The 26,638-nt window shown below is 40.3% G+C and overlaps 1 protein-coding gene across 1 annotated transcript in view; it reads left to right on the top strand.

Annotated features, from left to right (window-relative positions):
• The window catches only part of SLC25A12 (solute carrier family 25 member 12), a gene marked incomplete at both ends in the record, with an annotated part of 103,998 nt that overhangs the window by 62,363 nt on the left and 14,997 nt on the right, over positions 1–26,638 (top strand). The window contains 8 exon segments of the mRNA XM_080689772.1: positions 538–684; positions 3,442–3,580; positions 4,485–4,578; positions 7,115–7,199; positions 12,450–12,531; positions 15,971–16,129; positions 19,465–19,517; positions 19,758–19,838. Of these exon segments, the coding sequence (XP_080545898.1) occupies positions 538–684; positions 3,442–3,580; positions 4,485–4,578; positions 7,115–7,199; positions 12,450–12,531; positions 15,971–16,129; positions 19,465–19,517; positions 19,758–19,838 (840 nt within the window).

Below are 26,638 nucleotides of genomic sequence, written 5' to 3' on the forward strand. Positions count from 1 at the left end.
GCCTTAAGCAGGGAGAATAAATTACTGTGTATTTTAAAGACTGAAATAAAGCACTGAAAACATTATAACTCTTTTAGCAATGAAAGCTTTGTGAGTAAAACCTGAAGTATTTTTTTTAATTGCCATGCTCTGATTCATTCCTTTTCCTGAGGAGCAGTGTAGTACATTTCCAAAAAAACATGTGCCTCTTAAAAGATATTAAAAGCTTCCTTTTAATTTTCTTTAATTTTTTTTATACTGGGGATGGAATACAGGGACATTCTGTGTCTGAGCTACACCCCGAGTCCTAATTTTTATTATATTTTATTTTGAAACAGGGTCTCACTAAGTTGTGGAGAACCTCACTAAGTAGCTGAGGCTGGTCACGCACCTGCAATCCTCCTGTCTCAGCCTACCAAGTCCTGGGATTACAAGCATGTGCCTGGCTTCCTTGTAATTTTAGAGCTGTATATTGTTTATTTATTTATTTTTTCCTTTCTAAACCGTGGACTTGGAATGTGCTTAACTGTTTGATGTCCTTAAAAATTTCCCCTCCAGGAGCTGCAGTTGGAACATGCAAGACAAGCCTTTGCCCTGAAAGACAGAAGCAAAAGCGGCGTGATTTCTGGTCTGGATTTTAGCGACATCATGGTTACCATTCGATCTCACATGCTTACTCCTTTTGTGGAGGAGAACTTAGTTTCAGTAAGTAAAAAGCAAGTACTTTAACTCTCTGTTTTCCAAAACATTTTGAGTCATGGAGTCCTAAATTGGTAGAAGGTAAACAGAGGTAGGTGTGTGTGTGTGTGTGTGTGTGTGTGTGTGTTAGAAGTAATGATGAGTGGTCTTTCCTCAGACAGAGCTTTATTCAGAGCCACCATCTTATACTCATATATTTCCAAATTGTTTATTTCCATTTACAGAATCCAGTTCAAGGCAAAAGAGTTTGTAGACAAGGGTGAGCAATTGCCTTTTCCAGTGGACATTACCTCTCCCAGGCACTACTGTTTTTCACCTTGACCTCTCTTCACCCCACCAGGTCCCCAAGGTCTTGATAAAAGGATGGCTCTTTCCCTTGTCTCCTGAAGGGATTGTCGCTGGTTTCTGCACTGTTTTAGTAACCATACCCATGGCAGGAGGTATGGAGGACATACGTGGCCATCAGCCCCCGTGGCTCACTCCTCTCTCTGCCCCTTCACCTGTGCATTCAGTGTATATGCACCAGACACAGTTTTTGGTTCTGCCAAACTGCAGATCTCTATAAAGTAGTCATCTGGGCCAGGAGCGCCCTCACGCCAGCCACCCACTTCCTCACGAGCAGTGGTGAAACTTCCCTCACTCACCCTTCTTCTTGTCTGTGTGTTGTACTTTTCTGTGTAAGTTTTTATTACTGCTTGTTTTGAATGGAGGGATGCCAATGAGTGCTTTTGTTGTTGCAGCTGAAGATCATTATCCCTGGTTTAGACTGGGGTAGAAAGATCAACTTCTGTTCTTTTTCTTCAATGAGTTTGAACATGGAGCATGTCACTTTCTCCTACACATTTCACCTCCCTGGCACCCATCCCCCAACCCCTTGCCTTCACCTCATACCCCAACCAAAAAATGAAAGAAGAAAGAAAGGAATGAGACAGGGAAGGAGGAAAGAAGGACAGAAAATTCGAGGGAAGAGCTCATTCAGTGCATCTTAAGGTGGGGGGACCCATTTAATCTTTTCCAACTGGGTTAGATGGACCTATTGTAGCCTTGGTTTACTAAATGGTGTGTTACTAAAAGGCATATATTAAATAATTTGACTTCTACTTTTGGGTCACTGGTCTACAAACTCAGGCTAATATAAATATAGTTCTTTTTGGGTGAAGGCATGTATGTGAGGGGTGGTGAGCGTGGACACATTGTCCATCATTACCTAGACTATTTATAACAGACTTTGAGGTTAAGGTTGTCACATTGGTATTTCCAAAAGGTTTTTTTTTTTTTTTGAGTTTTTAATAAAGAATGTTTTCAATCATATGGGTTCTGCTGACTTCTGACTTAGAAATTAGGCCTATAGAAACTGTGAAAAATCTTCTCTTTTGAGTTTTTGTTCAAGTGGCAGGCAGAGGGAGAAATTACTTCCTCACCCTGCAGGGGTAATGGAGGCCACCTTGCCTTCAGTTCCCAGCGTGAGAAAGCCTATTTTGTGCTAGTTCACTGAAGATATAACTTAATAGCAAGTAAATCCTTACCAGATTTTCAGTACATATTTTAGCATTTTTGGTAGTTGTACCTTTCATGCTGCAGATTCAGAGACCAGCACAGTTAATAATGTCAATAATTATAGTGGCCTTTAAAAATTTAGAGAAAAATTTAGAGAAGTCGCTGGGCATGGTGGCACACGCTTGTAATCCCCGTGCTTGGGAGGTTGAGACAGGAGGATTGCATAGGTTCGAAGCAAGCCTTAGGTACTAAGTGAGGCTTTCAGCAACTAAGTGAGACCCTGTTTCCAAATAAAATATAAAATAGGTCTGGGAGTATGGGTCGGAGGTAGAAAGCCCCTGGGTTCCACCCCCAGTATGAAAAAAAAAAAATTAGAGAAGTTGATATAATGAAATTGTCTGGAAGTTTAAAGTTACTAGTCAGGCAGATCAAGCATGCCTCTCATCCCAGTACTTAGGAGCCTGAGGCAGGAGGATTGCAGGTTTAAGTCCCTTGCATGATAATTTAGTGAGACTCTTTCTTTCTTTCTTTCTTTCTTTCTTTCTTTCTTTCTTTCTTTCTTTTTTTTTTTGTGGTACTGGGAATGGAACCCAGGGGCCTTCTACCTCCGGGCTATAATCCCAGACCTATTTTTTTTTTTTTTTTATATTTTATTTGGAGACAGAGTCTCTTAAACCAGCTGAGGCTGGCTTCGAACCTGCATGATCCTCCTGTCTCAGCCTCCCAAGCGCGGGGATTACAAGCGTGCGCCACCACGCCCGGCTAGTGAGACTCTATTTCAAATTAAAAAATAAAAAGGGCTAGGGCTGAAGTTCAGAGATAGAATGCCCCTGGTTCAACCCCCAGTTACATTAAAAAAAAGAAAGAAATGTTCCTTATATTGTATATTGATATTTTATTTATTCAGCACTAGTAGGAGTTCTACAGTTGAGGGTCTTGAAAATCCTGTTTAAACAACCATTGTTTTTGATCTGTGATAATTATATTTGTTGTTTCTGACCTTATAGGTAGATGAACCGTGAAGACCAACTTCCAGATGTTGCTTTCTTCCTTAAAACCTACATTACATAGACTTCCCTGAGGGCATGAAATGTACTGAGTGTTTTAGTATGATACTTTCCTTGTATTTGTGAACTAGTTGTTAATCATTGTAATAATGAAGACTCCTTTGGTTTGTTTTTTGTTTTTGTTTTTGAGAAAAATTCAGTGCCCCAAACATGGTTCTTGTTTTTGTTTCATCATTTGCTTTGTGTTGTCGTTTTCTAGGCCGCTGGAGGAAGTACCTCGCACCAAGTCAGCTTCTCCTACTTCAATGCATTTAACTCCTTGCTGAATAACATGGAGCTGGTTCGTAAGATATATAGCACTTTGGCTGGCACGAGGAAAGATATTGAAGTCACAAAGGGTAAGATTTAAAAACAGCACTTTTGCTGGTCACCACCTAGCTTGGAGATTGCTGTAAGTTCACCACACTGAAGCCAGATCTAGAAAGGAAGTTGCTCTGTGTGCGTGTGCTCCCCTTGGGCCCCAGGAGCCCAGGTGGATTTAGTGGGATGCTGAGGTCAGGAATGGCAAAGTGGCTTTGACAGTTTTGAAAAGAACCTTGGTCTTGTGTGTCACACAGGTCAGTGGCACCGTGGCAGAAGCTTGTTTGTACTGGGAAGGAGTTGCCGCAGAAAGAGGCCTGCGCCTTCTCCTTTCTGTGCATTGTGAAAGGATGTTTTGGGTGATTGGGAACAGCCACTCCTTTTGTCTTATAACACTAGAGACAAAAGTGAAAGATAGGAGATTCGAAAGAGACTGTTTTATCGTTGAAGTTCATTTAAGGTTTTTCCTATTTCATCTTGACATTTTATCTTTTACTTGCCTCCAGAAATACCTACTTGCTTTTATGAAGTTGAGTTTAGGTTTTTAATGTCTGTTTTTAAAATGGTATTAAAACATTATTAGTATTGAAATACTTAGTTTTTAAAATAGTATAAAATGATGGCACACGTTTGTAATCGGCAGTTCTTGGGAAGCTGAGACAGGAAGGTTGAAGGTTCTGCAGCCAGCTTCAGCTACTTAGGCCCTCCACAGCTTCGAGACCTTGTTTCAAAATAAAGAATAAAAATAGGGCCGGGGGAGTAGGTCGGATGTAGAATGCCCCCGGTTTAACACACACACACACACACACACACACACACACACACACTACTACTACTAAGATGGCGTTAATTTTCCTGCTATTTTATAGATGGTTAAGGTAGAATTTTGTTGTATATTAAGAGTCTTTCCAAATTTTAACTTTTTTTTTTTTTTTCTTCCAGAGGAGTTTGCTCAGAATGCTATACGCTACGGACAAGTCACTCCTCTAGAAATTGATATCCTGTACCAACTTGCAGACTTATATAATGCTTCAGGGTGAGTACTCTACTAATTCTTTGTATTTACTATATGGAAGACCTTTTAAAATATGGAACAGTAGCATGCTTTCAGTTCATTTTAACAATAGTCTATTTAGTACATAGATTCCAAGGAAGAGTAACAGCATATATGAGAAACAGGAGGAGAAAGAGAAGACAAAGGGTGGAGAGAGACAGGGAGAGAGAACAGGAGGGGAGAGGAGGAGCAAAGGGGTGGAGAGGGAGGAAGTGATAGAGGGGAGGGGAAGAGAACAGTGAGGGGCTGAGGGAGAGGGAACGGGGAGAAGGAAGAAACGTGAGAAGAAAGGGGAAGGAGGGGAGAAGGGAGAGAGACGGAAGGATTGATTTCATCTGCCTCTCTGGAGGTGGTATGAACTTGGGAAATTAAGTTTATAAAATTATAAAAATAGACTGAGGTACATAAAGGAATTGTATAACCTTTGTGTTGAAGAATATTATTTTTTTGAGATATGGTTGTGACCTTATGATCATGGATATTATCACAAACTCAGATTTTTATATGCCTTTATTTTAAAGGGGTTCTTTTTTTTGTCTTTCTGGAACTGGGGATCGAACCCAGAGCGCCGCACCAGCAAAGCAGGCGCTTCACCACTGAGCTGCAAATATGCTTTTATTTTATAAATAAAAAAGAAACCCCAAAATATTTAAAAGATATTTAATTTACAAATTCTTACGAAAATCCAAAAGAAAAACACCTATTTATAGGTATCTAGTAGATCTATTGAAAGGTTACTTATAGTTTATTCAGAGACTGGATTTTTTTCCATTGCCTCTAAAAGTTTTTTTTTTTTCTTTTTGGTGGTACAAGGAATTGAACCCATGGACATTTGACATCTGAGCTACACTCACAGTCATTTTTTAATTTTACTTTGAAACAAGGTCTTGCTATGTTGATGAGAGTCTCAGTACTTGCTGAGGCTGTTCTGGAACCTGCAATCCTCCTGTCTCAGTCTCCTAAGTATTGGGATGACAGGTGTGTGCCACTGCACCGGACTCCCTCAGCCTATTTTTATTTTTTGTTTCGAAACAAGGCTTCTCTAGGTTGCTGAGAGTCTCACTAAGCTGCTGAGGCGGGTCTTAAACCTTTGATCCTCTTGTCTGAGTCTCCTAAGCACTGGGATTACAAGCATGTGCCTCCACACTTGACTCTAATAGTATCAGCTCTCTTTGGTGACTTATGTGAAATACCAGGCCATAAATCATCCATCTATAATTCACTTTTTTTTTTTTTTTTTTTTTTTGGTGGTACTGGGGATGGATCCCAGAGGCTTTCTACCTATGGGCTATACTCCCAGACCTTTTTTTATATTTTATTTGGAAACAGGGTCTCGCTAAATTGCTGAAAGCCTCACTAAGTAGCTGAGGCTGGCTTCGAACCCGTGCGATCCTCCTGTTTCAGCCTCCCAAGTGTGGGGATTATAAGCGTGCCCTACCACGCCCGGCTAATTCACATTTTTTAACAAAGGTTTTGAACCTCCTTCATAATAATAAATGCTTTTCAAAAATAATCCTTTTGTGTGTGTGTGGTACTGGGGGCGGAACTCAGGGGCTTTCTATCTCCAGGCTACACTCCCAGACCTGTTTTTTATTTTATTTGGAAACAGGGTCTCACTAAGTTGCTGAGAGCCTCACTAAGTAGCTGAGGTTGGCTTCGAACCTGTGCAATTCTCCTGTCTCAGCCTCCCAAGTGCAGGGATTACAAGCATGCGCCACCACGCCCAGCAAAAATAATCCTTAAAACTAAATCTAAAAGTGATCTTTTAGCTAGTTCATGGAGTATACTTATTTTTAAGTAAAATTTTATGCACAATAGTACATCGATGTGGTTCAAAACTCAAAGAATCTGAGAGTACACTGTAAAAGAGTCTCCACCTTATGCCCCTCCCTTTAGATAACTAATCACTAATCAGTGCTGTATCTATCCTTTTTTCTAGGATACTTGTACCTATGCGTTAAGTAGATACACTGAGGGGAAACATTCAGTATGGATGGACTATGTCAGTAGTTTGCTTCTCACAGAATTATTTCTTCACTTTTAGGTGTGTTTTTTTTTTTTTTTTTCTCCCCACTAGAGTCTTATTAAATTCATGCCCTACAACATTATCTCTCTGGAGTTTTCTGCTTTTTTTGTTGCTATAAACAGAGTCTAAGTCAGGTACATGTGGTGGTACATGTTTGTGATTCCAATAGTTGGGAGGCTGGGACAGGAGGATTGTGGGTTTGTGGCCAGCCTCAGCAACTTAGTGAGACCTCAGCTCAGAAAGAATACCTCTGGGTTCAATCCCCAGTATTGTGCGCGCGCGCGCGCGCGCGCGCACACACACACACACACACACACACACACACACACACTAAACAACAAGTCTAAATTTTTTTTTCTCATTAAAATGTTCTCTGAGTCAGAAATAGTATTTTTAAATTGTAGTTCTAGGGCTTTTTGAGAAAAGATGCTTTTAATGTGAGGATTTTGTCCGTCTCTAACATTTTTCTCTTTTCCCTATTTTCCTTTTAAGGCGCTTGACTTTGGCAGATATTGAGAGAATAGCCCCGTTGGCTGAGGGAGCCTTACCTTACAACCTGGCAGAGCTTCAGAGACAGGTAGAAGTTGTTTCATAAATATAACCACCTTTAAAAAATGCTGAAATTGTGCGTACATGACAAATCTACAGCTTCTGATTGCTGTGAAAATTAAAAACTTTCCAGGGGAATACTTTACTTAGCTCAAAGGTGATCTTTCTACAACTAGCACCACACCATACAAAATATTTTTTATAGAATTACTAGATTTATATTTTTTGGCTTTTTTTGGGGGGGGTTCTGGGGTTCTTGGAAGCCCTTCTACCTCTGGGGTATACTCCCAGGTCTATTTTTATTTTTTTTTATTTGGAAACAGGGTCTCTTAAGCTAGCGCGGCTGGCTTCGAACTTGTGCGATCCTCCAGCCTCAGCTACTTAGTGAGGCTCTCAGCAACTTAGTGATACCCTGTTTCCAAATAAAATATAAAATAGGTATGGGAGTATATCCCGGAGGTAGAAAAGCCCCTGGGTTCCACCCTCAGTACCACACACACACAAAAAAAATTGACTTCAGCATTCTTTTTCTTAAGCCCACTAATGATGTGTCATTTGGAAGAAGCCATTCTTTTAGCTGTGTCCTCATGCTACATGAAGCATCTTAGATTGGGCCAGTTGCTTGGGCTTGCTACCTGACACTCTTGTCCTGTCTGATTCTCATTTACAGGATGAGGTACATTTGACAAAAACGGGAAAAGAACTTTTCTCCAAATGAGGTCTCAACTCATTTTCTATCATACATGTATGCTTCAGGAGTCTACTAAAAGTCATCTAAGTGCCAGGTGTGGCTCACGCCTGTAATCCTAGTACATGAGAGGCTGAGACAGAAGGATCACAGGTTCAAGAGCAGCCTCAGCAAGTTGTGAGATTCTCATCAACCTAGCGAGATCCTGTTTCCAAATAAGAAATAGAATTTCTGGGAGGTGTAGCTTGAAGGTTAGGGTGTCTCTAGGTTCAATCCTTGGTACCACATACGTGCGCACACAAAAAGAGTTATCTAGGATTTTACCTAGGCATGGTGGTACATGCCTGTAATCCCAGAACTTGGGAGGTTGAGACAGGAGGATTTCAGGCACAAGGCCAGCCTTAGCAAGCAATGAGAATCGTATTAACTTAGCAAGACCCTATTTCAAAATAAAAACTAAAAAATAGGGCTAGAGATGTAGCTAGGAGGTAGAATGTCCCTGGGTTCAATCCTTAGTACTGAAAAAAAAAAAATTATCTGAGATTCTGAACCTCTTGTTCTCTTGTTTTGCTTTGAAAAACACTTAATTAACCTTGTTAAATACCAACCTTCGTGATCATAATCATAACCTTAAGGGAAAGAGTGCCTTTTCCTTTGGCCCATTTGCTCTCGGTAGGTGATCTTATTGCTGAATATTTTCTTTCAGCCTAAATGCTAAAACTTCAGTATGCAGTCATTAATAGGGATGACAGCCATAGTAGCATTCTACTTATGAATGAATATTCATGATGTGAAATCTATAGCATTAATTATATTAATTTACATACCTGAATACAAGTGAACCATAAGTTATAGGGAAAACTAAGCCTTAAGAAAAAAAATTACGGTAACCCTATACTATATGTTTTTTTTTAATAAATACTATTTAATAGGGATGGAGGAGACGTTCCTGTCAAAAGGATTTGGGGTATTTATAGTTTGAAGTCTTTTAGCCACGAACTAAAGTGCGATATAATCCCTCAGTTTTCATAGGATTTTGTAGGGCTTATAAACATTCTTTGTAGGATGAGAGTAGAAAGAAAAATATATGTGGTTGAACAAAGAGAGAAACCTTTTTTTTTTTTTTTTTTTTTTTTTTGGTGGTACTGGAGATTGATCCCAGGGGCATTTTACCTCTGAGCTACACCTTCAGCCCTATTTTATCATTATTTTGAAACAGTCTCACTAAATTGTGGGGGTGCTTCACTAAGTTGCTGAGGCTGACCGTGAACCCTCTATCCTTCTGTCTCAGCCTCCCAAATACTGGGATTACAAGTATAATAACACTCAGTAAGTGAGAGCTTTTATAAATAAGGGAATTAGTGGTTACCTGATGCTTGTTTGGGATCACAGCCTTTTTATTTTATAAATTTTCATTCAACATTCTTTTTTTCTTTTTTTTTTTTTGGTGGTACTGGGGTTCCTGGAAGCCCTTCAACCTCCGGGCTACACTCCCAGACCAATTTTATATTTTTGAAACAGGGTCTCTTACGCCAGCGCGGCTGGCTTCGAACCTGCGCGATCCTCCTGTCTCCGCCTCCCAAGCGCGGGGATTACAAGTGTGCACCACCACGCTCAGCCCAACATTCTTTTGAAAGCACACATGATTGAAAATAAAACCTATGAGAATGAGATTTTATTTCACCCAAGGTTGTAATTAAGAGCCTCCAATTTTAAGCCTGGTGTGGTGGTGCACGCTTGTAATCCCAGTACTTGGGAGGCTGAGACAAGAGGATCAGGGTTCACAGCCAGCCTCAGTTACTTAGTGAGACCCTCCACAACTTAGACCCTATTTCAAATATAAAGGATAAAGAATGGGGTTAGAGGTATAGCTTAGAGGTAGAATGCCCCTGAGTTCCACCCCTAGTACTGCAAAAACAAAAAGAAAAAAAAAAAAGTAAAAAGAAAAGAAAAAAGAAACTCCAATTTTGGGGGTAAAAATGTTGTATGTACATTTTAAAAAATTTTGTTTCTGGTTCTGGGGATTGAACCCAGGGGCATTCTACTTTTCACTATACTCTAGCTCTTTTTAAAAATTTTATATTTTGAGCCAGGTGTGGTGGCACATGCTTGTAATCCCAGCATTCAAGAGGCTGAGACTTGAGGATCATGGTTTGCAGACAGCCTCAGCTACTTAGTGAGGCCCTGTTTCAAAGTAAAAAATAAAAATACGGCAGGGGGTGTAGCTCAGAGGTCAAATGCCACTGGGTTCCACCCCCAGACCCGTTTAAAATATATATATATATATATATATATATATATATATATATATATATATATATATATATATATATATATATATATATATATTTTTTTTTTTTTTTGGTGGTAATGGTGTTCCTGGAAGCCCTTCTACCTCTGGGCTACACTCCCAGACGTATTTTATATATTTTTTTATTTGGAAAGAGGGTCTCTTAAGCCAGCGAGATCCTCCTGTCTCCGCCTCCCAAATGCAGGGATTTTAAGCGTGCGCCACCACGCCTGGCAAAAAAAATTATATTTTGAAATAGGGTCTTGTTAAGTTGCCTACATCTTCCCAGGCCTCAAACGTGATGATCCTCCTGTCTGTACTCCCAAGTGCTTGGATTATAGGTATGTGCCATTGTACCAGGCTTATAGGCCTTATTTTTTATTATTACTAATTTTTAGGTGCTGGAATTGAACCCATGGCTGTGCACACATTGTAGGCAAGTGCTCTTATCACTGAGCCACACCCCTAGCCCTTATAGGCATGTTTTTAAGTTATAGACTTATGCTGTATATTTATTTATTTATTTATTTTTTTATTTTTTGCGGGTCTGAGAATGGAACCCAGGGGCATTTGACCTCCGAGCTACACCCCCTGCCCTATTTTTTATTCTTTATTTTGAAACCAGGTCTCACTGAGGTGCAGAGGGCCTAAGTAGCTGAGGCTGTCCGCGAACCACGATCCTCCAGGTCTCAGCCTCCTGAATGCTGGGATTACAAGCGTGTGCCACCATGCACGGCTTATACTATATATTTAATAGGTAACAACTATGTTGATTTTTTTTGGGGGGGGTGGGTGTGGAGATGAAGCCCAGGGGCATTCAACCTCCGAGCTACACCCCCTGTCCTATTTTTCTATTCTTTATTTTGAAACAGGGTCTCACTAAGTTGTGGAGGGCTTCACTAAGTAGCTGAGGGTGTCCTCAAACCACGATCCTCCGGTCTCATCCTCCCGAATGCTGGGGTTGCGAGCGTGCAGCACTACGCCCAGGTATCTATATTGATTTTAAAAGATTGTTAAATTTAAGCCAAAATGCCTGCCTTAGTATGTTTGGAATGCTATAATAAATTACTGTAGACTGGGTGATTTAGACAAGAGACATTGAATTGTTGTAGTTCTGGGGATATGGTCTAGGTGCCAGTTAACTCAGTTCCTGTTGAGGGCAGGCTTCCCGGTTTGCATATGGCAATCTTCTTGTTACATCCTCTATATGAGAGAGGGAGAGACAGAGGAAGAGAGTGAATGCACCTGTGTCTCTTCTTATAAGAACATAATTTGCAGATTCTAATATTGCCGTAAGATCCCATCCTCAAATACCATCACACAGGTGATTAGAGTTTCAACACATGAATCTGGGGGTGTATGCCTTCAGTTCATAGCAGTGCCATAAGTTAAATTGAAAATATGTGATGAGAAATATCATCAGTCATTGTCTTTGAAACAAAGTGTTAGAGTTAACTGCTTAGCCTCACTGTACAAGGAAGTGTTGGATCAATACTGAAAGCCAGGCTTAATGTCCTATGTCTGTAATCCCAGCTACTCTGGAGGCTGAGGCAGAAGGTCACAAGTTCCAGGCCAGTCTGGGGAACATAGCTGAGACTTTGTCTCAAATGAATGAATGAATGAATGAATGAATGAATTAATTAATTAATTAATTAATTAATAAAGGGGAAAGGCTTGGGATGTAGCTCAGGGGTAGGGTGCCCCTGGGTCCAGTTTCTAGTAAAAAAAACACACACGTGCACGCACATGCACACACACAGAGAAAAACCCAACTTAACCTGAAGCATAAGATCAAAAATATTTTTGCATCAATAAGTGAATAATAAAACATTTAAAATATTTTAGTTTCTCTTTCTACTTTGCATGTTTAAATTGTATATTAGGTGTAATTTTATAATGTAATTTAGATTAATTTATATATAACGAATACCAGTGGGTACCTGAAATTGTGTGTGTGTGTGTATATGGGTTAATTACTGGGGAATGAACCAAGAGGTATTCTACCTCTGAATGTCCCTACATACCCAGCCCTGTTTTTTTTATTTTGAAACAAGGTCTAAGTTGCTGAGGCTAGTTTTTAAATGTTAATAAGAGAGGTATTGGCTTTTAGAAAAGAAACATTGCTTTCATTTTTAACTATGTGAATATCCTATTTCCATTTTTCAGAGAAGATGTTACATCGTTAACAATATCACTTTTGGGTTTCTTTTTTCCTTATCTTAAAATAGCCGAAATGTCGCTTTTTATCACTTGCTGTATGCTTTTTCAACATTTTTTACATGTTTTCTTCTTCCCTGCAGCAATCTCCTGGGTTAGGCAGGCCTGTCTGGCTCCAGATTGCCGAGTCCGCTTACAGATTCACCCTGGGCTCAGTTGCTGGAGGTGAGTGACATGTCTGTGTGCTGTTTCAGGCTTGTGTTGATGTAATATTATCTCACTAGACTGGGACAGATCAGCAAAGGAGCAGTTCATTGTTCCTGGGGGTCACGACTGCAGGGCTTTCTGAAGTGTTCTTTATTTTTACCTCTGATCAGAGGACTTGTCATAGCATGGCTATGGCCCCTCTGGCTCCAGTCTGTCTTCAGGATAAAACCTCTGTAATGATGTGAAAGTCTGAAACGCAGTGCTGCACTCACCTTAATTATACTGGGTAAGGCCAGTATGAAAAAAACGCAGAACAAGACTGGGTTTGTGAAGTTAAGTTAGGCATGGGGCAGGTAGGAAATCAAGATTTGGGATATAAATCCCAGAACCTCATGAAACAAAACAACCTCTCAAAGTCATTTACTTTTGCTTTTTTTTGTTGTTGTTGTTTATATTTTTCCTTTTTTTTTTTTTTTTTTTTTACCAGTTTAAGAATATCTAGAATTGGGAGTTTATTTGCTAGAATGAACCTCTCCTCCCCTCCTTGCTCCCAGGAGAAATTTGAGATACTGTTTTTGCTTAAATAATCTACAAAGAAAATGTGTAGAATCTGAAGTTGTTTTGCTGAAAAGAATCTATCAGGTGTGATTAAAATTCTTATGATTTTTTCAAAACAAGCCTACACTTATGAGACTAGTGTGATTTTTTTGTTTATTTTCAGTCAGTCTCTGTTTTAGAAGTTGCAAAGTATGTTTTGGTTTCCAATAGCCAAAAATATAATATTCTAGTTCATGTAATGGTTATTCAGTGTCTGAGAAATTTTAAAGCGTGATCTTTCTTTCTTTCCTTCCCTCCCTCTCTTCCTATTTCCCTTTCTCCCTCCCTTCCTTCCTTCCTTCTTTCTTTGGTACTGGAGATTGAACCCAGGGGCATTCTAACTGAGCTATACCCCAAGCCCTATTTTTATTTTTATTTTGGAACAGGGTCTCACTAAGCTGTGGAGGGCCTAAGTTCCTGAGATTGGATGTGAACCTGCGATCCTCCCATCGCAGCCTCCCAAATACTGCAATTACAAGTGTGCGCCACCACGCTCAGCGGTGGCCTTAGTTTTGTGTGTGTGGTGCTGGGGATTGAGCCCTAGAGCATTCTATCTCCAAGCTGCACCCCCAGTGTTATCTTATTTTTATTTTGAAACAGGGTCTCTCCAGGTTGATGGGAGTCTCATTACTTGCTGAGGCTGTCTTCAAATATGATATTCTCTTGTCTCAACCTCCCAAGTACTAGGATTATAGGTGTGTGCAACCATGCCCAACTATGGCATTACTGTTTGTTTGTTGTGATGCTGGTGTTTGAGCCCAGGGGCATTCTACCTCTGAGCTATACCCCCAGCCCGATTTTTTATTCTTTATTTTGAAAAAGTCTCACTGAGTTGTAAAGGGCCTCACTAAGTAGCTAAGGCTCACCGTGAATCTGGATCCTCGTCTCAGCCTCCCAAGTACTGGGATTACAAGCATGTGCCACCACGTTTGGCTGGTCTTACTTAAAAAAAAAAAATTCTAAAATTCTAAATGAAGGGATAGGATCATGCTGAAGCTTCTTTAAATATTTTGGTTGAGCCTGGCGTGGGGGTGCACACTTGTAATCCCTGCGCTTGGGAGGCTGAGACAGGAGGATAGCACAGGTTTGAAACCAGACTCAGCTACTTAGTGAGGCGCTCAACAACTTAGTGAGACCCTGTTTCCAAATAAAGTATAAAAATAGGTCTGGGAGTATAACCTGGAGTTAGAAAGCCCCTGGGTTCCACCCCCAGTAACACACACACACACACACACACACACACACACACACACACAATAAATTAATAAATAAATATTTTGGTTGTAACTAAGATTAATTTACCAAAATGCTTAGAAAACGGAAATAGCCATAGCTGAATGTGGGGTCATATACCTGCAATCCCAAGACTGTAGCAAGACTGTAAGCAACTTAGACACTGTGTCAAAAAGCAAAAAATAAAGTAACATAAAAATAATAAAAACAGGACTGAGGCTGTCACTCTGAGTTAGAAAACTTCTTGTTCAGCTAGGCATGGTGGCACACGCTTGTAATACCAGTACTTGGGAGGCTGAGACAGGAGGATCACACAGGTTCGAAGCCAGCCTCAGCTACTTAGTGAGGCCCTCAGCAACTCAGTGAGACCCCGTTTCCAAATAAAGTATAAAATAGGTCTGGGAGTATAGCCTGGAGGTAGAAAGAAGCCCCTGGGTTCCATCCCCAGTACCACACACAAAAACAAACAAACAAAAAAACCAAAACCAAAACCAAAACAACAACAACAAAACACAGGAAGAAAATAAGCCAAAAAGAGAATACTTCTGGTTCAATCTCGATACCAAAAAAAGTACAGCTGCCTAGTTTTTATATATAGTCATTTTATAGTTACTAAGAAGTAACTGGTATAATATTTAGTTATTCAATGGAAAAATATAAAGAAATGTTATACATAATAGTTTAAGTGCTATCATTATAAAAAATTTGGGGGGGGGGAGATTGAATCCAGGGGTATTCAACCTCTGAGCTACACTCCTAGCCCTATTTTATTCTTTTATATTTTGAAACAGGGTCTCATTAAGTTGCTGAGGTTGTCCTCAAACCTGCAATCCTCCGGTCTTAGCCTCCTAAGTACTGGGATTATAAGTGTGTACCACCATACTCAGCTTGTCATTAGAGGAATGTTGGTTTTTCTACTCTTTTTAATGTGGCACTGGGGATTGAGCCAAGGGGCATTTGATCTGCAAGCTATTCCCCTACACTCCCTGTTTTTATTTTATTTTATTTTTTGTGGAACTAGGGGTTGAACTCAGGGATGTTCTACCTCTGAGCTACACCTGTAGCCCCCCCTTTTTTTATTCTTTATTTTGAAACAGGGTCTCACTAAGTTGTAGAGGGCCTCACTAAGTAAATGAGGCTGATCGCGAACTTGTGATCCTCCTGTCTCAGAATCCCAAGTATGGGATTACAAGCATGCACCATCATGCCAGGCTTTTATTTTTATTTTGAAACAGGGTCTCACTAGGTTGATGAGAGTCTCACTACTTGCTGAGGCAGTCCTTCAACCTACAGTCCTCCTGTCTTAGTCTCCCAAGAACTGGGATTACAGGCATGCTCCACCACATCTAGCTGATAACCTATTCTCTGATTTAGGAACCTAAGCTATCTAAGAACATTCTTGACAGTTGTTCTTTGAAGCAGGTGTACTTTGGGGTCCTAGTGGTTGCTAGTCTGCCTCCTTTGGCTGTGCTGGGAGGAGAAACAAACTATAAGTCTTTTTTGTAGGACTCAATATCATGTTTTATGTTCTCACCCTTGGAGATGGGGTTTGTTGTCCTTATGGATTCTTCATTTAACCGTGTTCCTTTTGAAGCCTAAGAATTGTTCTGTTTGGTTCTGTTTGTAGCTGTCGGAGCCACTGCAGTGTATCCAATAGATCTGGTGAAGACCCGGATGCAAAACCAACGTGGCACTGGCTCTGTTGTTGGGGAGCTGATGTATAAAAACAGCTTTGACTGTTTTAAGAAAGTCTTGCGTTATGAGGGCTTCTTTGGACTCTACCGGGGTGAGTAAGCACAGCACAGTGGCTGAGGTTAATGATTTTACCTTACCAGCTGCAGATTTTCACCATTATGTAAACCAAATATGTTTCCACCTAGTCAAGACGAGGGCTGTTTTTTGTTTTTCTCTTCACTCATTTTTCTACTTTATATTCTTTCTGGGGATTAGCTATATTAAGTCTGCAAACAAGATCCTTTTTTAATTTTCTTCTTGCTGTTTATATTTCTTGGAATTCAAACTTTTTGGTATCCCAACATTAGTCTAACTAACATAAGTCTAACTAAGGCACCTGTCTGCAGGTGGGACACAGGGATGACACTAAGAAATAGCTGCATTTCTCAAAGAATTAGAAAGGAGAAACCTCTCCTGTGAACTAGAAGCTAGGCTGCAACTCGAAGGTGAATTTACCCTCTGTTTCAACTGAAAGAAATATCAAATGGTGTGTCTCTTCCCAGGGAGACCATTTGTAAGTCTTTCCCAATGAGTCATCTGAAGTTTAAGACAAAAGAAAGCCCTTTGGCTCCGAGTCTCACTCTTATTCCTTTCCTCTCCTTTGCTCAAGGCACACAGACCTCAAGGCACACAGAGACCCTTTTTTTGCAGGGAGCATTACCAACAACTCTACGTTGAGCTTGGTGCTGTCGGCGTCACGGCTGCAGCTCCCTGCAGGGCTCCTCAGCCCCCACCAGCCTTGTAGGAACTTGTTCTCTTTGGAAGGAGAATGACTTTCATGTGCATGCTTTTACATTAGAATTTAGGGTTCTTTTGCGGGGGAGATTAATTTTTTAATCCCTTTGGGCGCCACTTGGAATTCTTTGAAAATACTCTTCACATGCTCGAGTGCAGGGCGTTTGTGTAATTTACTGTACTTGTTTGTTTGCACACACAGGCTCATTAATCCGAGCTCATTCTGAGCCCTCCTAAACTATTTGGCTTAGGACCTCTTCCTTGGGAAGAAAGACTGTGCCTGAACATTTATGCTCATGGACAGGAGGGAGAAAAAAAACACTTTTAGTTAGCATTGTGTTCAGTTATTCACATGGAAAATGTAACTCTGACACACTTATATTTGAAGGCAAGCATCCTGAGGGTGTTCACTTTTGGCATTAGGTATAGAATAAGAGAAGAGTGTCCTTTTGGAACCAAATTAGGCTCAAATCACTTGATTGATCCTGAGAATATATATAATTAATTTTGCTCAAATACTCAGGACCCCAGCCTCTTTAAATTCCAGCTGTACGGCATGCACTCCGTGGAGGGGTGTGCGCTGTCTCAAATGCAGTTCTGACCACCTGAAGCTTTCATTTGAAATCATCAAGCCCTGCACATCTACACTTTATTCAGTGAGGAATCAGGGTTGCATGGCACCTGAGTTGTTTCTTTGACATTTCTAGTCTTTCATTGTTGAAAATGACCTTTCGGCTACTTTTAAATTACAAAGAGAATGTTTTTTATTAGAAGAAACTTTGATATATATATATATATATATATATATATATATATATATATATATATATATATAATGCACAGTGTAGCCTTCTCAATGGAGAGATGCTTACACAAGATTTCACTTGGAAGAGATGTCATATTAATTAAATGAATGCAGTATAGCAAAGGAGGGAGGGAATTGTTGACTTTAGGTAGGCTGTGAGCTGATAAAATCAGTCCTTTGAATGAGAGACTTTTGCATTAAAGAGAAGATGCTAGCAGTCTGTATGTGAATACTATGATTATTGAGATTGTCGTATATTGCTTAGAACTGGTCCATTATTCTGTCAGATGATTGACAAAATTGTTGACAGATTAGCTAAATTTCTTTGCTGGCAACAATGATAAAATGACACAAATCAGTACTTTATTAAAATTCCTTGAGCTTTAGCAAGGCAAGTTGTAAAACAAATACACATGCTGCCATGGTTGTATGGGAGTGAGATGAAAAGTAATAGGGCCTGATAATCATGGAGGTTAGAAAGTTAAGACTGCCATCTGCTGATTTATTCTTTTAAATCAGTCCCTTGCCCATAAAAGGTGTGTGTGGGTCTGTGTTTGTCATTGATAATTCAGTTTGACTGACAGTAGCCTGCATGCATGATTACTTGCTGGCTCTCAACTTATGGAAAATCACTCAGCAGTGTCCTCAGAGTAGGCTTAAAGATCAGCCAAAAAGCAAGTGTGCAAACATATTTAACTCCCCCTTGGCTGGGTGATTTAAAGGATATAAAATGTTTACTGTTGGCATCTTTAAAAAACGTATGCAAAAAACGTATGCTAACAATTTGGATAAGCTTGTGTGCCTTAGAAAGCTGAGACCTGTGACTATCTCCAGATGTTGAATTGTTTATATATGTGTTTTTTCTTCCCAGTTTTCAGGGAGCCTAGGGAATCTAACTTTCTAAGAATAATGATTACTTTTATTTTGAGGGGATTCTTTTAAAATGTCTTAAGCTTGACATATATTAGTAAATAAAAATACAATAGGCTTTTGCTTTTGCTTATGGAAGATACTCATTAGATGATACTAAAAACTGCATTCTTTTTTCTTTGCAGTTGTGGCTTCTTTTTAAATAAATGAATGCTGAATGTTGGGTTTTGCTGAAGAGAAAATTATGGGAGTTAGTATTCTATAATAACCAAGCTACTGCGTGCTATTATGTAGCTAGTGTTTGTGGCAAAATCTGAGTGTATTTAACAGCACACTCTGGAGGCTTTTCAAGTACACAGCATTAGCTTCTCTAGAGTGTCTGTGTACCTTTGTATGTTGTCCGTTGTAATGAGGAAATTTGGTTACATGGTTATTGGCAATGTTCCCAGAGTAGGGAAAACTATACTTTCCTCATGTCCTCTTTTGGAAAGTATTGGATAACTAGGCTTTTTAAACCAGCTTGTTTAATTAAGAAAAGGATTTATAGCCTCAAGAATACATGACATGAGCCAGGCGTGGTGGTGCACGCTTGTAATCCCAGCATTTGGGAGGCTGAGACCAGAGGATCACGGTTCGTGGACAGCCTCAGCTACTTAGTGAGACTTTCTGCAACTTAGTGAGTCCCTGTTTCAAAATAAAGAATTAAAAAATAATAGGGTAGGGGGTGTAGCTTGGAGGTTGAATGCCCCTGGGTTCCATCCCCAGATCCCCACCCCCCACCGCCAACACACACAAATACATGACATTACATTTGACTTGTAAATAATTATTACATATGTATACAGATTTTTAGGCCATTTTCCCTACTTCATTTAAGACCCTGAAATGTTTGATGGGTAATGAATAGTAGGAAACTATTTTCCTGTGTATTCATATGTGGTATATCTGTGTTGTTAATGTTCTCTCTCTTTACCTAGGTCTGATACCACAACTTATAGGGGTTGCTCCAGAAAAGGCCATCAAACTGACGGTAAGTTTCTTTCTTACTAAATTTTTGTTACTTCTTCAGATTAAGCCAAAAAATAAAATTGATGCTGTTAACATGGTCATGCCACCAAGTCACTTGTAAAACTTTACCTTCATATGTAAGCCTTCGATAATTTTTAATTTTATTATGAGACAGATATTTTGCTGGCTTTGAGAAACAGCAATGTGCCAGTAGGGGAAAGAGTCGGGACTTCTAGTTATTTGATGTTGTCTTTCTAATTAGGTTAATGATTTTGTCCGGGACAAATTCACTAAAAGAGATGGCTCCATTCCACTGCCGGCAGAAATCCTTGCTGGGGGTTGTGTAAGTATTAATCTCGGCGTTTTCTTGTGGCAAATCTATTTCTTTAATGTTTTTCTGTGTTAGGTACATCTGAGTGCTTTAGTATTCCTTGAGCTCAAGGAATTCTAAATAGGTTTTGTCATATGAAGTGATTTTTAAATTTCATTGTATAATCTAACTGGTTTTGAGGACAGAAAAAAAGGTATTCTTCTCATTAGGCTTCTGAAGCATTTCTAGACTTTAGACATTCTTCTACACTGTTGGTAGGATTGCAGATTAGTTCAGGCACTGTGGAGATTCCTCAAAAACTGGGAGTGGAAGCCAGGTGTCATGGCGCATGCTTGTAATCCCAGCATTTGGGAGCTGAGACAGGAGTATTGCTGTTCATGGACAGACTCAGCTACTACTTAGGCCCTGTGCAACTCAGTGAAACCCTGTATCAAAATAAAGAATAAAAAGTAGGGCTGGGGTTGTAGCTCCGAGGTAGAATGCCCCTGGGTTCCAGCCATGGTACTGAAAAATAAAACAAAAAAAAATAACAACAAAATAAAAACGGGGAGTGGACCCAGCATGTGATCTAGCCATACCATTTCTGGATAGCTTTCCATAAAAACTGAAATCAGAGAACTACAGTAATATATGTATACTCATGTTCATAACGAAACAATTTATAATTGCCAAATTATGGAGCCAATCTAGGTGAATGGATTACACAATAATGGGATATACATATAGTAGAATTCTCAGCAATAAGACAAAATTATGTCATTTTCAGAAAAATGGAAGGACTTGGAGAACATTGCTAAGTGAGATTAGTCAGTTACGGAAAGTGGAGGGCCATATGTTTTCTCTAATATGCAGAAGGTAGGAGCTGGGCGTGGTGGTGCATGCTTGTAATCTCAGTACTTGGGAGGCTGAGACAGGATTGCAGGTTCAGCTACTTAGTGAGGCCCTCCACAATGTAGTGATACCCTGTTTCAAAATAAAGAATAAAAAACAGGTTTGGGAAGCCAGGCGTGGTGGCGCACACTTGTAATCCCAGGGTTTGGGAGGCTGAAACAGGAAGGATTGCATAGGTTCGAAGCCAGCCTTAGCTACTTAGTGAGGCTCTCAGCAATTTAGTGAGACCCTGTTTCCAAATGAAATAAAAATAGGTCTGGAAGTATAGCCCGCCTGTAGAAAGCCCCTGGGTTCCACCCCAGTACCAAAAAAAAAAAAAAGACAGCCGAGTATGGTGGCGCACACTTATAATCCCCATTTGGGAAGCTGAGATAAGAGGATCGCACAAGTTCAAAGCCAGCCTCAGATACTTAGTAAAGCTCTCAGCAACTTAGTGAGACCTGTTTCCAAATAAAGTATAAAATAGGTCTGGGAATATAGCCAGGAGGTAGAAAAGCCCCTGGGTTCCACCCCCAGTACCACAAAATAAATAAATTAAAAAAAAACAGGGTTGGGGGATATATGTGAGAGGTAGAATGCAATGCCCCTGGGTTCAATCCCAAGTACTGCAAAACAAACAAACAAACAAACAAACAAACAAACAAACAAACAGCTAGAGAGTAGTCATTGGGATACCAGAGAAACTCCAGTTAATGGAGAAGAAGCCTCAGTGGAGCCAGGGAGGTGGGAGAGGGAATAGTGAGGATCAATAAAAGAAGGACTTCCATTGGCTTTGTGTACATATGTGAAAATACCAATGTCACTCTCTGTAACCTGTGTGAGTAAGGGGGGAATGGGGAGGGAGCCAGGGAGAAAGCCCACCAAGTGTGTGCATGGGTGTCAGTGTCAACATGATTTATATTATGAATGAAACGATAATGTACCAATAAAAGTATGTTTATTAAAAAAGCTGGGATTGCCGGGCATGGTGGCACACGCTTGTAATCCCTGCGCTTGGGAGGCAGAGACAGGAGGATCGCGCAGGTTCGAAGCCAGCCGCACACGCTGGCTTAGGAGACCGTTTCCAAATAAAAATGTAAAAATAAGTCTGGGAGTGTAGCCTGGAGGTAGAAGGGCTTCCAGGAACCCCAGTACCACACACAAACACACACAAAAACTGGGATTAAGGGCATATATCATAGTGTCCAGCTCCTCCTCCTCCTCCTTCTTCTCCTTCTTCTTTTCTTCTTCAGCACTGGGGATTGAACCCAGGGACATTCTATCTCACAGCTACTCTACCAGCCCTATTTTATTCTTTATTTTGAAACAGGGTCTCACTAAGTAGCAGAGGACCTCATGGGTTAAGTTACTCCATATTCGTATCGACAGGAACTTAAAGTGTGAGATGGCTCATTAATTGGACCCTTATTTTGTAGGTTGAGATATGAATAGTAAGCCTTTGTGTTATAATGATAATTTTCCTCCTTAATAGAGTAGAGGGTGTGGCAAACAGCTGTAACTATATTGCAACTATTGATAATAATTATGAACTAGAGGTTCAGATTATCAGATTATATTTACTTAGAGCGCAAGTCTTAAAAGTGTAAGCATCAGCCAGGCAAGATGGCACATGCCTGTTCTCCCGGTACTTGGGAGTCTGAATGACAGAAGGATCACAGATTCAAGAACAGCCTCAGCAATTTATCAAGATCTTCAGCAATTTAATGAGACCATGTTTCAAAATTTAAAAAAAAAAAAGGGCTGGGGGTGTAGCTCAGAGTTAGAATTCCCAAAAATAAAATAGAAGTGTAAGCATTACATTGGATTTAGACTAATTCTTTCACCTAAGTTTGTAGCTCAGCTAACTTTATTTGTGGTATTTGTTTCACATTTGCTAACATGTGATTTGCTTGAGATTTGTTCAGTCCGTTTGTTCCTGAGAAAGTGAATAACTTCTCGTTGAATTGGCTGGTAGTTCTGGTTAAAACCATATCAATTACTTATGGAGCCTGAGGTGATGAGGTCAATGACCTTTGCAGTTGTAATTGGGAGAAGATGCTCCCTGGATCATCAGCCTCAGGAAGAAGTGAATTGATGTGAGTGCGTGGGTGCATGGGTGCCTGCCTAGTGTCTGCATTCTCAGAAAGGAGACTTCTTCGGCTGAATTTCTTTTTTTGTGAAAGATAAACAATGGACAAGAATGATCCTTGCCCAGCTGGATCACCAAAATTGTACTTTCCCCTCTTTATCCCAATTAGATGCTATAATTGTTTCTCATCTAGTGAGAGAATTTTTACAAATTATAAATATTGCCGGGCGTGGTGGTGCACGCTTGTAATCCCCACGCTTGGGAGGCAGAGACAGGAGGATCGCGCTGGTTCGGAGCCAGCCTCGCTGGCTTAAGAGACCCTGTTTCAAAATGAAATAAAACTAGGTCTGGGAGTGTAGCCCGGAGGTAGAAGGGCTTCCAGGAACCCTAGTACCACCAAAAAAACAAAAAAACAAACAACAAAAACAAACAACAAAAACAAATTATAAATATTAATTCTCAGTGGTTTTAGCTTCCTAACTTTTTTTTTTTTTTTTTTGATATCCAGAGAATTTTGGCCAGGAAACTGACCTATTCCCATGTCTGACATGTGACCTAAGTGCTTAATCCATACTCAGATATTTGGATCCTTTGCTCCTCCTGAGTACAAACCCTGTTTACAGATTGAACATTTGAGGATTTCTCTTTAAGTCTAAGGTGCCTTCAGGGTTGTGCTGGCACTCTAAATCTCTTCCTTAATCAGTTCTGGAAGCCTTGATGGATGATCTAGCTGGAAATTGACAACATGAGAAACAGTCAAAGTGGACACTAGTCAAAATGATTAGGTTGTCCACAGTTCTTCACCTTGAACTTTTCTGCTTCCAACTTTTAGTCACCTCACTGAGAGAAGAAAGGAAATGTGCAATTATCTTCTACTGATGAATTCAGTCATGTCTCAGTGTAAATGATGGTTAAGGCACAATCTACCACTTCTTCCAAAAGTTGGTAATTTAAACAGAGGGTAGAATCTTAGAGGATGAATCTAGTTGTAGAATATCAGGCGCTGTAGGATACAGTATCCTCCCTTTCCTGAATGACACCAGATTAGCTCTGAGAAGCTGCCTGTCAGCCTAACCCTGAGAGTCCACACCACCCGAGGTAGTGCTGTTGCTACAGTGTTCAGTGTTCCCATGCGTGCCTGGCTGAGTACTTACCAGTACCTCCTACAGGAAGAATGCTGCTGTTTTTCCAAAAGGTACTTACTTTTAAATTTGGACCTAATAGAGGTTGACTAGGAAGAAATGACTTTTACTATTTTTCTGTCGGGCTGAACATTTTATGGGGATCATTTCATATTTTTTCTAACTCGTGTTAACAAAAGCCTCAGTGAGATATGGCATTTGCCAAGTGGCAGGATTGAAATCCAAACCACTGCTGTCTCCAAAACCATATTCTTTCACATTTGGTATATCCATTTATTTATTTATTTATTTATTATTTTTTATTTTTCACGGTACTGGGGGCAGAACCCAGGGGCATCCTACCTCCAAGCTACACCCCCAGCCCTATTTTTTCTTCTTTATTTTGAAACAAGATCTCACTGAGTTGCCAAAGGGACTCACTAAGTAGCTGAGGTTGGCTGCGAACCATGATCCTTCTGTCTTAGCCTCCCAAATGGTAGGATTACAAGTGTGCTCCACCACAGTCGGCTTCTTTTATTTATCCATTGAATTCTGCTGTGTTTCAGGTAAATTTGCATAGTAACAGTTTACCTGTAATCCCAGTTCTTGCTCATAATTCTGGAAAGACCAAGATCAAAGTGCTGAGCAGATGATGGAGTGTGGGGAAGGCTTGTTCTTTGCTTCGCTAGCCTGTCACCGCATCCTTACATGGAGGAAGGGACAAGGCAGCTGCCTTCAACCTCGTGTATAAAGGAGCCATCCCACTAACGAGGGCAGAACTCTCAGGACCTCACCGCTTCCCATACGCCTGTCCCTTGCTTGGTCCTGCCACCCTGGGGACCCCACGCCCTTCGCCTACCCTGGGTGCATGTGTGTATAGTATTACACGCTGGCGTATGTCATCACTCAGCAGTGAGCATATTGAAGTCTGTTCCTTTTAAGCTAACACTACCTTAGACTATTTTAGAAAGAAGTAGTATTTCCTTTTGCTTTATGAAAGTATCTAAAAATGTTTGTTTGATGGTCTGTAAGACAGTCACTGTTCCTGTTCCTTTTGAGTTAGTCGTAATGACAACTAATTCTGTGACTCTTATTGGGTTGTCTGGTTTTTTTAAAAAACATTAGCCCTGATCATCTGCTCAAGTTGCTAGTGTGGCCTTAAACAAATTGGAGTTAGATTTTTATCAGTGTCTGTAAGGAGAGACTTTATAGTGAGTTGTTCTGTTGGACATTTTGTGGTGAGAGGGAAAGACTTCCAAACCGTAAAAAATAACATCAAAGTAAGAAACAAAAGGCTTGGCGGGAACAGGGCCCAGTCTCCCTCCTCTTTGTAGACCCTGCCCGTGGGTAGGCTTGTGAGGGCAGAAGGTTGGGCAGGCCAAATCCTGTGTGCAGCCCCTCAGCCTCAGGCACACTAGGGCCGGGTGAGGTCTCGGTGTGACATCCTTTTCCCATTAATTTTCCCTGTCAGCTTTAGTTAATTTATTTTCTCATCAAAGTTTATGTGATAGCTGGGTGTGGTGGCGCATGCTTGTAATCCCAGTATGGGGGAGGCTGACACAGGAGGTTCGAAGGTTTGAAGCCAACCTCAGCAATTTATTGAGGGCCTCTGCAACTTAGACCCTGTTTCAAAATAAAAAAATAAAATAGGGCTAGGGGTATGGCTCAGAGGTAGGTCGCCCCTGGGTTCAGTCTCAGTACTCCTCCAAAATTGTGTGATATATAATTAAATGGATTAAATGGAAGTTTTAACATTCTCTCCATTTCTCTTACATATGAGTAATGCTTATTTCAAATGGGATTTGTTTCCTTTTATGTCATTTATTTATTTATTTTTGTGGTACCAGAGATTGAACTTAGGGGCATTCTACCTCCAAGCTACATCCCCAGCCCTATTTTTTTTTTAATTCTTTATTTTGAAACAGATTCTCAGTAAGTTGTGGAGGGCCTTATGAAGTAGCTGAGCCTGGCCTTGAACCTGTGATCCTCCTGTCTTTGCCTCCCAAGTACTGGGATTACATGTGTGTGCCACCACACCGGGCTCCTTTTATATCTTTGAAATTCAGTTTTAGAACCATCTCAACAGAATTTCAATATAATAGTGGAAAAAAAGGATCTAAGCATATTTTAATATAACTGTTTGCATTTCTTTAAGAAAAATGATCCCCAATTTTTTGTTGAGGTGATAGTGTTGAGGATAAAACCCAGGGCCGTGGCATGCCCCACAGCCATCCCTCACTGAGCTCCTAGATACTTAAGCAGCAGATTTGATAAAGGAAATTTAGTGATTGAAGGATTACAAGCTAATTTTGGAGATTTGGTGAGTGAAAAAATTCGCCAAAGAGCCGGGCGTGGTGGCGCACGGAAGCTGAGACAGGAGGATCATGCAGGTTCAAAGCCAGCCTCAGCTACTTAGTGAGGCTCTCAGCAACTTAGTGAGACCCTGTTTCCAAATAAAATATAAAAGGTCTGGGAGTATAGCCTGGAGGTAGAAAGCCTCTGGGTTCCACCCCCAGTACCACCAAAAAAAAAAAAAAAAAAATCACCAAAGATATGGGATGAAATGCATGTTACCTAATGTAAACATCAGTAACAAACACAGGAAGAAATCAAATTAGGTAATACCCACTCAAATCTATATAGTTGTGTATCATTATGTTTTAATTTAAATTTTTATTTATCTTTTTGTTTTTTGTTTTCTGTGCTGGGGTTTGGCCTCAGGGCCTTGTGCA

Source organism: Muscardinus avellanarius (genome assembly GCF_963383645.1).
Source record: "Muscardinus avellanarius genome assembly, chromosome: 2".
In the NCBI taxonomy this organism is placed as follows: domain Eukaryota; kingdom Metazoa; phylum Chordata; class Mammalia; order Rodentia; family Gliridae; genus Muscardinus; species Muscardinus avellanarius.